The 14,264-nt window shown below is 42.1% G+C and overlaps 1 protein-coding gene across 2 annotated transcripts in view; it reads right to left on the reverse strand.

Moving 5' to 3' along the window:
• The window catches only part of ctnnbl1 (catenin, beta like 1), an 86,467-nt gene that overhangs the window by 24,667 nt on the left and 47,536 nt on the right, over positions 1-14,264 (reverse strand). For both annotated transcript variants that reach the window (XM_046057517.1, XM_046057516.1), the window contains 2 exons: positions 2,037-2,134; positions 620-700 (listed from right to left, as the gene is read on the reverse strand). In XM_046057517.1, coding sequence (XP_045913473.1) covers positions 620-700; positions 2,037-2,134 — 179 coding nt within the window. The remainder of the gene's footprint in view (positions 1-619; positions 701-2,036; positions 2,135-14,264) is intronic.

Raw genomic sequence — 14,264 nt, forward strand, 5'->3', positions numbered from 1 at the left:
GCCTCCTTTTCTTCCTGTTCCAGTTCGTATTAATATTAATGAGGGGCGTTTCACTGACCATTTATAGGCAACTATGGGCGTTTGGAGGGTCGGAGCTCCCTCACATGCGCCACATTTCAAGTTGACTGTGATTTATAAAGGGAACTTGCTTACAAGTGTGCGTACGCACAGTTTTATAAGTCTAAATATTTTTTGGCGTAGGGCGCATGTACACTTGTGAGGTTTCTGGGCACAGTTTTATAAATGAGACCACTGGTCTGGGATATTGCTTGCGGCGGTCAGTTTCATTTCAGATTTGGACAAAGATTCCTCAGGCTACAATCAGTTCAGGATCAAACTTGATCAAACAGCTAGTCAGTTTGGGTTCATACATTCATAAAAAAATACCAAAAAAATCACTACTTCTAATAACGTGTTGGTCAGACATAACTCCTTGATGGCATTACCTTTGTGGTCAACAAAATAATGCATAACATGTCAGTGTTTAATGTGAATACGTCCATCCAGCAAGCTGCTTAACGAAAAGCCGGTATAAACGAGACAGCACAGCGGAGGACGGAGGGGACAGATTGAGAGGGTGAGATAATGAGCGGGAGTAATGCAAAAGAGAGATGCTTACATGTTTCTCTCCTTCGATCCTCTTGTCAGCCTGCTGAACAGCCTCCAGGTACTTAAAATGCAACTCCATCAGTCGATCAACCTGGAGAGATAGAGGCAGAGAGAGTGAGAGATGCAGCATACAAGAACGCAACAAGAACACACGGATAACAAGAAGGGAAAAGGACAAAGCACAAATAAGAGACAAAACAAGATGAGACTCAGAGGGCCAATACAGAAAAATACCATTTGGTTTAAATTTATAACACCCATAATTATTTTATTAATGTGATTTAGTTATACACATGCATTGTCCACTCCCCATATTTTAATGTTTGTGGAGCCAACCTCATACATTGTTACAGGGAGGGTTTATAAAGAGGAAAACAAAGACAAGCAATTGTTTAAGTTTCTAATTTGATGTATTAACAAATAGACACTACAGTGAGCAACACACTGACTATGAATTCATTTTTGCATATGTGAGGGGAGATGTAGGAGTGACAGAACAAAATGCAGCTAGGGCATCAGGTTTGATATTTTATCACCTTCTAAGGGGCCCAAAGCGTGCCAAGAAAATATCCCCCAAACCATTACACTACCACCAGCAGCCTGAAACGTTGATACAAAGCAGGATGGATACATGCTTAGATGTAGTTTACGCCAAATTCTGACACTACCATCTGAATGTCGCAGCTGAAATGGAGACTAATCAGGCTAGGCAACGTGTTTCCAATATTCTATTGTACAATTTTGGTGAGCCTGAGTGAACTGTAGCCTCAGTTTCCTGTTCTTAGCTGACGGCACCTGGTGTGGTCTTCTGCTGCTGTAGCCCATCTGCTTCAAGGTTTGACGTGTTGTGCATTTAGAGAGGATGTACTGAATATCTTGGTTGTAACGACGTTATCTGACTTACTGTTGCCTTTCTGTCATCTCAAACCAGTCTACCCATTCTCCTGACATCAACAAGGCATTTTCGTCCACACAACTGCTGCTCACGGGATATTTTCTCCTTTGGGACCATTCTCTGTAAACCCTAGAGATGGTTGTGTGTGAAAATCCCAGTAGATCAGACGTTGCACCACTCTGCAAGATTGTTGATTTCCTCCCGATATGGAGGAACCGACAACTGTCAACGCATTTTGATTCAAATGTTGCTCATTAGTGAAAAAAATTTATCTCTGTGTGAAATAACCTCAACTGCTCCAACAAACTAAAGCTGACTGAGAAAATATGTTAACAGGGCATTTCAATTCAGAAAACGAAATGTGGGACCTGTTCTGATTCACGGACCTGCAGATTGATGTTAGACACACAAACACTTCAGCATCCTGATGAAGCAATCTGCTGCCAATCAAAAACAAGAGATACAACAAAAGTAGTGTGAAGGAAGGAGAAGGGCAAAAGAGGAAAGCCGCAAGAAGATGATGAAAACTTACCTTCTCACAGTCATTCTCTGTGAACTTGTTGAGGAGTCTGCTTCTCTGTTGGGACTTGAGATTTCTCAGCATAGAGGCAATGATGGAGCAGATGTGTTCTAAGGAAAGTAAAGTGAGAAGTAAAGCTAAATCTTCCTTATATCATCAAGACAATATCTCAAACATTTTCTAATAGATCAGTTTTATTTGCCGAAGGTGGTGGGGATGTAAGATTCCTACATGATGGCACTTCATCAAGGAGCTCAATGTGTTTTCCAGTAAACTGACTTCTCAACCCAAAAGGTGGCTGCATTTAACCAGCACATGACCTATTGTTACAATCCACAGTTAAAACAAGCAGTAACCTAATACAAACTTATCACAGCAAAGCTCATTCATACCCACACCTGTCAGAAAGAACAAAGCAATTAGCACTTGACAAATTGCAATTACAGCATGCAGCCACCTAAGAAATTACGTTTTTTTAAAGAAAGTGCATAAAAGATGAGAAGGAGAGAATTTTAATGAAATTTAGAAATCCGTTTTCATTTTACGGCATACATTCAGAGGAGAAAAAATTGTCTGGCCATTTACCATGAAGAGGGTCTAAAAACATTACAAATGACTAAGTAACAAAAACTAGCAGGTCCCATTGAGTGCCCTTGTTAAGTCAATCCAGACTATGGAAGTTGTGTTATCCCTTTGAAAAACATTCTAACTCACAGGGTGCACCAACAGGTGACAATCACAGTATTACATTTTTCTATGATACTGAATGAACAATACACGGGGGTGACAGAATATGCCATTGTAAAATCTCTGGATATACAGAGTGGGGAAAAATGTAATTGGACTTTATCAACAAGAGGTCAATATTCTCTCTCAACAAGGCTTGTAGTTGCTAAGCAACAAGAGTGCAGGAATCAATCCCATTTCTGCTTTTTAAAAAGGGTTCGTGTTTGCTGTCAGCTCCCTTTTTGAAATCCCCTACGACCCGCAGCGTACTTACTCACAACACTTGGGGGCTGAGAAAACTCAAGCGTACTATAACGCTAACACCTGCCAATGTCAAATCTTTCAGAATATACAGATATCTACATTACCAATATAGTACAAACAAAGCAGCACAAACAGAAAGGAAAATGTACTGAAACACAATCTAACAAACTGAAGTCGTGTTCCTTTAGAGAGAAGGTCTAATAGAAAATATTTATTGCTAAAAGCTGAAATAAAATCGAATTTCTACTAATTACTGCTGAATCTGTGAGCCAGGATCCTTCAACTGAAAGAGAGAACTATTGATTTGAAACTTTTCTTGGCTTTTCCCCTCTCCTTTATTGAGTTATATACCTTTTTTGTGCATGTACTAGGTTTGCAAAGTGAATAAGCCCAAGGTCCGGCCCAAAGGGAGTTCCCATCTCCCACAGAAAACTCTGCTCTGAACTGTCTGAAAACAACTCGTTTGTAGTCCAGACGTTTCCCTTTAAGCTAATCATTTAATGCTCGCCAAGCGGCAGTCAATGGACATAAAGTTGTTACTGTGATGTAGAGACAGAGCTCAGTTAAAACTTTATGGATGAACAATACTTTTGTTACAGATTAATAACTCCACTCTGAAACTTTTACTCTAATCCATGTTGCTAAGCTGGTTGGCAACATGCACAGCTGAACCGAGGAGCTGCAGCAATGTGCAGAATGAAAAAAATGTTTTTTGAAAATTAAACCATGTAAACCTATTCTGGTACAACCCCTAAATAAGATTTTGAACCTGAAAATGAGCAAAACAGAAAATTTACATTTGAACATGGTAAATATTATACCTACTAAACATTAGCTTGTTAGCATCTTCATTGTGAACATAATGCATTAAAAGGAGGGGTACCTGAAAGCTGTGCACTGCTTAAAATTTACTTAATTTAGTTTACTTTAATTTAGGGCTTTTGAAATTGAAGTACTTTTAAAGGGTTCAGTTTTCACCTTTTACCACAGTAATCTCAGAAGAGCAGATAAGGTACGAATACACTTCAGAGTTCATAGTCAGTTAGTTATTGACTGACTTACTGGTTAACTGGTATGACAGGTATTACATGTAATTAAAATTGTGTGCTCTGGTTGTACATTAGGTAGGAACAGTCCCAATGTTCCCTTATTTTAATGTAGAACTTATTTCCTGTACATAATGACAACGAGGCCAACTGCCATTTCGGAAAGGACGTTACTTTATTAACTTGATCCAAACGGTAATTGATGTCGCCACCTCTACGCTCTGTTGGGGGGGGCTATTGATTGCTTGCTGTGGAATGTTCTGTAGTTCTCTAAATAGCGACTGCTCTGTTGAGATTTGTGAAGGGTGCAGGAGGGATTACATTTTAGGTATAAGAAGAAGGGCCAGACAGAGTAAAACAGCCTTGAGAAAGGGATCATCCATCAATAATTCATTTACATGCTTTGCTTTACACTTGAATGTTGAGTGCAAAAACAAACAAGAAAACAAGTTAAATCACCTCTTTAATACAAGCAAAATCTACCACAAATTCTCTTATTGAGCCATGACAAAACAGTAATAATTAAATGCATAATAAAGATTTTACAGTCAATATGAGCACAAACAAGACCAATTTGTTGCACAGTGGTGTTACAAATGTCAAACAACCATGTAATCTATGGTAAGCTGCCACCAGAGCTGGAAAGGTTACCTCAGCTTCAGTCAGCCTATAACTGTTAAGAATGTGAGGTCACTATGAGCTTGGAACACTGGACAAGAAAAGCTGGAAATTGAAGGTTTATGAGTTTGAGGACCAGCTGGGGACACCAGGGCAGAGAAAGTGAACAGCAGTGAATAAAAATGTAAGATATCATTCACAAAGAGAACATTTTATGGTTAAGCTACATGATGTTCATGACAGCACAGAACCACCTGCAGCTTGTGACACTTTTGATAAGTCACAATTACATGAAAACGGGCTTCCGTAGGAGCAAAGACATTAATTATTTAAACAACCAAGTTTCCAAGATGGCGCTGAGTATAGCTGCCTCGGTGTTAGGTGCGTTTTGTTTTTGTGTGTTAATACAGTTTTCGGCTGTGATTCCCGGTGCTCTTTCACCAGGGAGGAGCTCATGAACATCAGGGGAACAACTCCAGCGAATTTAATTCCTACTTTTCTTGCGTCATCAGTGGAATTATTGGACATTTTGGTGAAGGCCTCGCTCGCTGTAGTTCGCAATGTGAAGAGCCACAGGAGTGGGAAAAGAGCCGGGTCACTCGTGCGTCTTCGCCGGCGAGGACTCCGCATACCGCTACCGGCAATATTTCTCTCCAACGTGCGGTCCCTTGTTATTGTTCTCGGTGACTTTAACAGGGGAAATCTCAGCCAAGAACTCCCCAAATACAGACGGTTTATAAAGTGTCCAACCAGAGAGAGGAACACTTTGGATCACTGCTACACCACAGTTAGCAGTGCCTATCACGCCGTCACACGCGCTCCACTGGGACACTCTGATCACGTGATGGTCCATCTGATTCCTGCTTACAGGCAAAAATTAAAGCTTTATAAACCTGTAGTGAGGACATCAAAGAAGTGGACTAGTGAAGCTGTTGAGGATCTTCAGGCATGTTTGGACTGTACTGACTGGGATGTTTTCAGGACTGCTACCAACAATCTGGATGAGTTTACAGAGGCTGTGACGTCCTATATCAGCTTCTGTGAGGACAGCTGCATTCCAACACGGACCAGGGTGAGTTATAACAATGACAAACCCTGGTTCACAGCTAAACTCAGACAGCTAAGGTTGGAAAAGTAGGAGGCATTTATGAGTGGATGACAGGGCCGTGCGCAGGGCGTTAAAGTACAGGTTTAGCAAGGAGGTGCGAGAAGCTGAACGACTGTACGCAGAGAGACTAAAGAACCAGTTCTCTGCAAACGACGCCACTTCTGTCTGGAGATGGTTCAGACAGATCACAAACTATAAACCCAAAGTCCTCCACTCCATAAATGATTCTCGCCTGGCAAATGAGCTGAACCAGTTCTACTTCCGCTTTGAGAGTCAATCGGACATCCCCCGTGACTCCTCCGCTCAGCTTCAGCCTCAGTCCACCACTTCTTCCCCTCACTCCTCAGAGCTGGCCAGCTCCACCCCCTCCCCTCCTCTCTCCATCACAGAGAGGGAAGTCAACGGTCTTTTCAGGAGGCAGAAACCCTGCAAAGCAGCTGGGCTGGACTCTCCCCATTCACCCTGAAGCATGGCCCTTCATTACATCCTCCAGCACCTGGACTCCCCAGGAACCTACGCCAGGATTCTGTTTGTGGATTTCAGCTCTGCTTTTAACACCATCATCCCGGCCTTGCTGCAGGTGGATCACTGACTTCCTGATGGACAGGAAGCAGCACGTGAAGCTGGGAAAACATGTCTCTGATTCCAGGACCATCAGCACCGGTTCCCCTCAAGGCTGCGTTCTTTACCCCCTTCTCTTCTCCATGTACACCAACAGCTGCACCTCCAATGACCAGTCTGTCAAGCTCCTGAAGTTTGCGGATGATACCACCCTCACTGGGCTCATCTCTGGTGGGGATGAGTCTGCCTACAAGTGGGAGATTGACCATCTGGTGACCTGGTGCAGCCAGAACAGTCTGGAGCTCAACGCTCTGAAGACAGTGGAGATGGACGTGAACTCCCTCCCCAATCATCCTGTGTGACTCCTCAGTCACCACTGTGGACTCCTTCCGCTTCCTGGGCACCATCATCTCCCAGGACCTCAAGTGGAAGCTGAACATCACCTCTCTCACCAAGAAGGCCCAGCAGAGGATGTACTTCCTGTGGCAGCTGAAGAAGTTCAGCCTGCCAAAGACAATGATGGTGCACTTCTACACCGCCATCATTGAGTCCATCCTCACCTCCTCCATCACCATCTGGTACGCTGCTGCCACTGCTTGTGTGTTGTGGGCTTTTGTTGTTCAGACCTACAATGAACACAGATTTTAACAATCATAACAACTCAAATATAAGACTTTGCAGCGACACACTTGAGTTTAATGTTATATGTCCTGATGCATCAGAATAGTCCGATCAGAAGCAGCGTCCAATCAACATAACGGCTACCCAATAAGGGGGCGTGTCGGTCATTAAAAGACTTCCGCGAAGGATGCACTGGTGTCTCCTCGCTCATAGCTCCTCAGAGATCGCTCCTCGATCCTTGGAGCGCAAATAAGAGCTTTGGGACGGCCTGCAAGATGGCGGACTCATGTCCGGATCCAGGCACCATTTGAGCATGAGTATCTGTATGCCAACCGCAAAGGATACCATTCAATCAATGTGCAGATTGCTTGTAACGCCAATTATAACATCTTTAATTTGGTGGCAAGATGGCCTGGATCTACCCATGACTCACGCATCCTCCGAGAGAGTGCGTTATACCAGGATTTCGAGGCTGGAAGAGTGAACGCGCTGCTTCTCGGTGACAGTGGATACCCACTGAAACACTGGCTGATGACGCCTATAACTGCTCCGAGTGAGCAAGAACGACGGTATCAACTTTATTGAGTTTGATTGCTTGGCAGTCAGTGTGTGTCTGTGCTGACTGTAAAGCTCAATTAACTTTCGTATCACAATGTCAGTGAAATTTCCTTTCCTTTGATCCTCCATTGAGATGGCTACAAGTTAACAAAACAGCGGAAGATAGTTTACAGCGTAACCCAGCAACGCACGCTGCTAGGCAACCGCTATAGTTCCGTGGCCATTCACATGAATGCGCATCACTAAGACCAGGTGTAGTTAAGCCTAGTCTTAAGTTTGGTTGGTGCAACCGATGTAAGGTCAACTCTAAAGACTGGTCTTAACTAAGACCTACTTAGCAGTTAGGACCAGGCTTAGTAAAGCCCTGTTGGTGGAACCGGCTCCAGAAACCTGAAACTATTCACCTGTTCCACCTCAGCTCCACTGATGAAGACAGGAGTCATTATTTCATTTACAATCAGCTCTTAGTTTTGCTGAAGCTGAGCAGAAGGTTATTTGCTGTGCACCACTCTACAAGATTATGAATTTCCTCCCAATATGAAGTCTCATCGTTTTTTAAAATCCGGCCGATGATGGTGGTGGCCGATATAGGTATTGTTTTTCTCAATTTGTGTGTTGAGTGGAGGGATCCAGTGGATATGGCATCCTCTGTGGATCTGTTGGTTCTGAAAGCAAACTGGTGAGGGTCCAGGCTGGCTGGGATGTTGTTCTTTATGTGCTGAAGAAACAAACATCAAATGTCCATTTGCTCTATACTGAAACTACTCCAACAAAGAAGCATGATGGCCAACAATGAAAGACTGTTCCTTGAGTTGGCACCTCCAAAAGGAAATTCATAAAACTCACCCATCACCTAGAACTAATTCACAGCAGTAAACAAGTTGCCAGTCAACGTTTGCGAGAGGGATATTTGCATTCAGATAACACTATGTACAGTATCTCATGAAAGTGAGTACACCCCTCAGATTTTTGTAAATATTTGATTATATCTTTTCATGTGACAACACTGAAGAAATGACACTTTGCAACATTGCAAAATAGTGAGTGTACAGCTTGTGTAAATTTGCACTGCCTTAACCCTCCTGGGCATGTTCACCACAGCTTCACAGGTTGCCACTGGATTCCTCTTCCACTCCTCCATGACGACATCACGGAGCTGGTGGATGTTAGAGACCTTGTTCTCCTTCACCTTCTGTTTGAGGATGCCCCACAGATGCTCAATAGAGTTTAGGTCTGGAGACATGCTCGGCCAGTCCATCACCTTTACCCTCAGCTTCTTTAGCAAGGCAGTGGTCGTCTTGGAGGTGTGTTTGGGGTCGTTATCATATTGGAATACTGCCCTGCGGGCCATTCTCTAAAAGGTGGCGATCATGCTCTGCTTCAGTATGTCACAGTACATGTTGGCATTCATGGTTCCCTCAATGAACTGTAGCTCCCAGTGCCGGCAGCACTCATGCAGCCCCAGACCATGACACTCCCACCACTATGCTTGACTGGAGGCAAGACACACTTTTCTTTGTACTCCTCACCTGGTTGCCACCAAACACGCTTGACACCATCTGAACCAAATAAGTTTATCTTGGTCCCATCAGACCACAGGACGTGGTTCCAGTAATCCATGTCCTTAGTCTGCTTGTCTTCAGCAAACTGTTTGCGGGCTTTCTTTTGCATCATCTTTAGAAGAGGTTTCCTTATGGGACGACATCCATGCAGACCAATTGGATGCAGTGTGCGGCGTATGGTCTGAGCGGCTGACCCCCCACTCCTTCAACCTCTGCAGCAATGCTGGCAGCACTCATATGTCTATTTCCCAAATACAACCTCTGGATATGATGCTGAGCACGTGCACTCGACTTCTTTGGTCGACCATGGCGAGGCGTGTTCTGAGGGGAAGCTGTCCTGTTGAACCACTGTATGGTCTTGGCCACCGTGCTGCAGCTCAGTTTCAGGGTCTTGGCAGTCTTCTTATAGCCTAGGCCGTCTTTATGTGGAGCAACAATTCTTTTTTTCAGATCCTCAGAGGAGTTCTTTGCCATGAGGTGCCATGTTGAACTTCCAGTAACCAGTATGAGGGAGTGTGAAAGTGATCAAACCAAATTTAACACACCTGCTCCCCATTTGTACCTGAGAACTTGTAACACTAATGAGTCTCTTGACACCAGGGAGGGATAATGGGAGCAATTTGGACATTTTCACTTAGCAGTGTACTCACTTTTGTTGCCAGTGGTTTAGACATTAATGGCTGTGTAATGTGTTATTTTGAGGGGACAGCAAATTTACACTGTTATAAAAGCTGCACACTCACTACTTTACATTGTAGCAAAGTGTCATTTCTTCAGTGTTGTCACATGAAAAAATATAATCAAATATTTACAAAAATGTGAGATGTGTACTCACTTTTGTGAGATACTCTATCTAAAAATGCTAGCATTCCCTCATCCTCCACTAATCATTCACTCTTTGCCTCATCTTTGCCCCAGGTGAACATGCAAATAATCCTGAGTGGCCTGGATTAATTTATTGATGACACCTGAAAGTGCAATGAAGTTTTGAACGACAGGAGAACAGATAAGTGGTACTTCACTAAGACAGATTGGCAACTACCTATGCCCTGGGGAGAGCAATCAGCCTCCCAGCACCACAGGCTAGTCTGTCAGAAGTTATAGAGACAGCATTCGCTGTCTGAAGGAGCACTGAAATCTGAATTCTGGCTCTGAACTCTCAGAGGGTACGAAAGAAGAGGGAAGTCAGGCAAATAAATTAGCAGTACATGGTGTATGTGCAATTATAATTATCTGTTTAAACATTCATCATAATGTATCATTTAGCTTAGTTAGGCAAAGTCAACACAAGTGAAAACGTCTTGAAGTCTAAGACACACAAGCAGTGTACAAGGTGCATCAAACATTACAAAAAACTCTAGTCATTAGGTTTTATTTGTGACTGTGGTGAATAAATCATAGTCGCAGAAGAGAAATAGAAAGGTAGGTTGAACATGCCAGAAAGGCTAGAATAAAGTATTTTGTTTTCCCACAATTAGTGGGAAACTGATATAGTGACCACTAGTGCTTACATACATTCTGAAAGCTGTACAGACACCATAGCAGTCTCACAGCTTGTCTTTGATCAATTTGCTATGTTTAGAACGGCAAACTTCACCCTAATAGTTGTTGGTCGGCATTTAAAAGATATATAACTTCCACTGTGCTTATTTTTTGTACTTTGTTGCTTTGCTAACATCTATATTGCTGAATGACGGACTGTATGCTCCTGTTCCTGGAAGTTATCGTATATTCTATATATACAAATACTACTACTCTTACTGAGTAATACATTTCTTGTAAATGTTGAGCATATCATGTCACCAAAAGAATATTAAGTGTTTTGAACTTAATTCTTTCATACACATCTAAACATAGCATTTTTATACAGTACGTGTTTACAGAGATGAAACATGATCAATCCCCACCAGAGGAAAAACCAAACATGAATATGTTAATTAGATGCATCTTTACACAGGGATCTAACAGCAAATCTCTCCCTCTGAAATACACTAATAATAGGATTATACAGCATTACTCTGACAACACAGATTATTATCAAACTTGTATCATGTAAATGTTCCTTATCTCAATCTGTGCCAAAGGCGCTCCAGTGCTGGAAAGGGAGATGATCAAATAAGAGCTTCATTTCATTCTCTGCTTTGACTGAAATATGCAATGTAAGTTTCATCATTAAACCAAGATAACATAGTCTCTCTATTACAGACGCTTATCTAGTCTCAAATATTCTGCTATAAAGTCATACTTTCTTAATCTTCATTTGTTAATATTAGAGGATAGATACTAGTGATAAGTAATGAGCTGATAAAATTCCATATTTTATCTTTTCATGAAACTGCCACAATTTGGGGAAAATGTTTTAATTAGATCATATTTCCATATAATGGGCTTTCCAATGTATCCTCCTCATTTACATACCTCTAACAGAATGACATACGTACAAAAAAAACACTTTCGGAGTTGGAGCTGAAGACGGAGCAATGACTATTGTGTCTCGCCATGTAAATTTGTTGTTTAGTTCTGTTTTCTCTCTCACTCGCTCGCATCATTAGCCACCTTAATATAACAACCGGCTGCCACCAATTTCCATCATACAATCTCATTTCATTGGTAATAGCAGAATACATCAACCAATAAAGTGAAACCCTAAAAACAAGGTGAACAGCAGTGTCGTGACAAGAATATTCATGAGCAGGAAAATGTAATTTGTTGTTTCTTTTTTTCTTTTCCTTTCTTTTTTTCCCCCCATCCACTTATGGCTTTATTAATTATGCCGTTCTGTATGCTAATAGGGCCTGGCAATCCCTGGTCATTTGGGCTGAGTCAATTTCAGAAAGGATTTCACGGGGATCAATCTTTGCACCAAGGTTTATGATAGAAAGAGCCATTTAATGAATGTAAGAGAAAGAGAGAGAGAATAGAAGGACAGAGAAGTCCCTACCTCTTAATTACTTTTGTTTGAAGCAGCTGATAATTACCTAATCTACAGTGTTATTGTGTTATTCTGGACAACCACTTGATTCACAGCATTTTCAATTAGTAGTCTTACTGAGAAGGAGGGTTCATTCAATATGCCTTATATTATGACAGGTATCTCATTACGCCTATAGCTGTTAGACAAATCACTGGAGACATGGTGGGAAATTCTATACAGGCTCCAACAATCATCACCACAAAGTGAATAACAACATGAGTTAATTATGCATGTGCTTATTTAACTGTTATCATGTATTGTTGAATACAGTCTTATTCGCCAGATAATGTGTGTGTTGTGCTCTCTACCATAACCAGCATTACTCTGGTGGCATAGTCCAACTGAACACAATGTTACTTACCATGCAAGCACAGATGGTTGAATTTATCACAGTTACCAACCCTCTTTTTATTTTTTTTAAATATTCCTTTTTATTACGGTTTTAATCTGTCCCCCTATTCTTCTTAAGGTGAATGTTATTCAGTCTGAAAACATAAGTCTGAGACTGGGATGAGAATATTTGGGTTGAGATATTTTAATATATATATATAAAAATAGTTTTTTACCCCAATGTCCCCAATGTGTATGTATATGTGTGTATACAATCAGCCATTTTCCCTCCCTAGTTACAAGGTCTCAGGTGTGAACGGGGAGCAGGTGTGTTAAATTTGCTGTTATCGCTCTCAAACTCCCTCATACTGGAAGTTCAACATGGCACCTCATGGCAAAGAACTCTCTGAGGATCTGAAAAAAAGAATTGTTGCTCTACATAAAGACGGCCTAGGCTATAAGAAGATTGCCAAGACCCTGAAACTGAGCTGCAGCACGGTGGCCAAGACCATACAGTGGTTCAACAGGACAGCTTCCCCTCAGAACACGCCTCGCCAAACCATACGCCGCACACGGCATCCAATTGGTCTGCATGGATGTCGTCCCAGAAGGAAGCCTTTTCTAAAGATGATGCACAAGAAAGCTCGCAAACTGAAGACAAGCAGACTAAGGACATGGATTACTAGAACCACGTCCTGTGGTCTGATGAGACCAAGATAAACTTATTTGGTTCAGATGGTGTCGAGCATGCGTGTGTCACAGCAACCAGGTGCCACGAACCACCAGGGAACCATGAATGCCAACATGTACTGTGACAAACTGAAGCAGAGCATGATCCCCTCCCTTTAGAGACTGGGCCGCAGGGCAGTATTCCAACTTGATAACGACCCCAAACACACCTTCAAGACGACCACTGCCTTGCTAAAGAAGCTGAGGGTAAAGGTGATGGACTGGCCGAGCATGTCTCCAGACCTAAACCCTATTGAGCATCTGTGGGGCATCCTCAAACAGAAGGTGGAGGAGAGCAAGGTCTCTAACATCCACCAGCTCCGTGATGTCGTCATGGAGGAGTGGAAGAGGACTCCAATGGCAACTTGTGAAGCCCAAGAGGGTTAAGGCAGTGCTGGAAAATAATGGTGGTCATTTTGCTTTTGTTTTTTCTGCAGGTGCAGTTTGTGATTGGAGCAGCTATTAACAGCGCAGCCCAGTAAGGCTGGTTGCTGATTTGCAGGTAATATGATGTCTAGCCATCCACTGAAACTGGGCTATATTTTGTTTATTTCTTTATATGTCTAAATTGCATATCAAATGCTTGTGAAACTAAAGTTGTGACAATATTTATAGTCATCATAGTTGTGACAATAAGATGTAGTAAGTTCAACAGGTCATATTTGCTAGTAAAAGGAGTACAAAAGCAGTTAAAATTGTATATGTTTTACTTCGACTGCATCGTTATTTAATGGGTAGTAATGGGTACCTGTCAAGTTACTGTCAAGTTTACAAAGTTGGCTATGAAGTATGCTTATGCTAGGGGGTTTCACAATGAACACAGCACTAAAACAATTAGACTCTAAGCAAGGGATGTCAAGAAATAGAGCTGCTGAATTAAAAGGCCCGCATCATACTGATTTACTCCTCCTCCTTACTCACAAAAAATACTCTATAGTCTCTACACAGTGCCAGCATACAACATGTGAACACGTCAAATGCTAACACCAAATCTGAAGGAGAACATCTTTTGGTCCCTTTTATGTCTTCCCCCTTGTGCCTGTAGGTTTCAGCATTAGGTCACCTTTCACCTAGAACAACAAATCTATCTGATGTTTAGACTCCAGTACTCTAATCTGTGGAGCCAGTGAGTTCTTGTAAACA

Source organism: Micropterus dolomieu, linkage group LG08 (genome assembly GCF_021292245.1).
Source record: "Micropterus dolomieu isolate WLL.071019.BEF.003 ecotype Adirondacks linkage group LG08, ASM2129224v1, whole genome shotgun sequence".
NCBI classification, from domain to species: Eukaryota; Metazoa; Chordata; class Actinopteri; order Centrarchiformes; family Centrarchidae; genus Micropterus; species Micropterus dolomieu.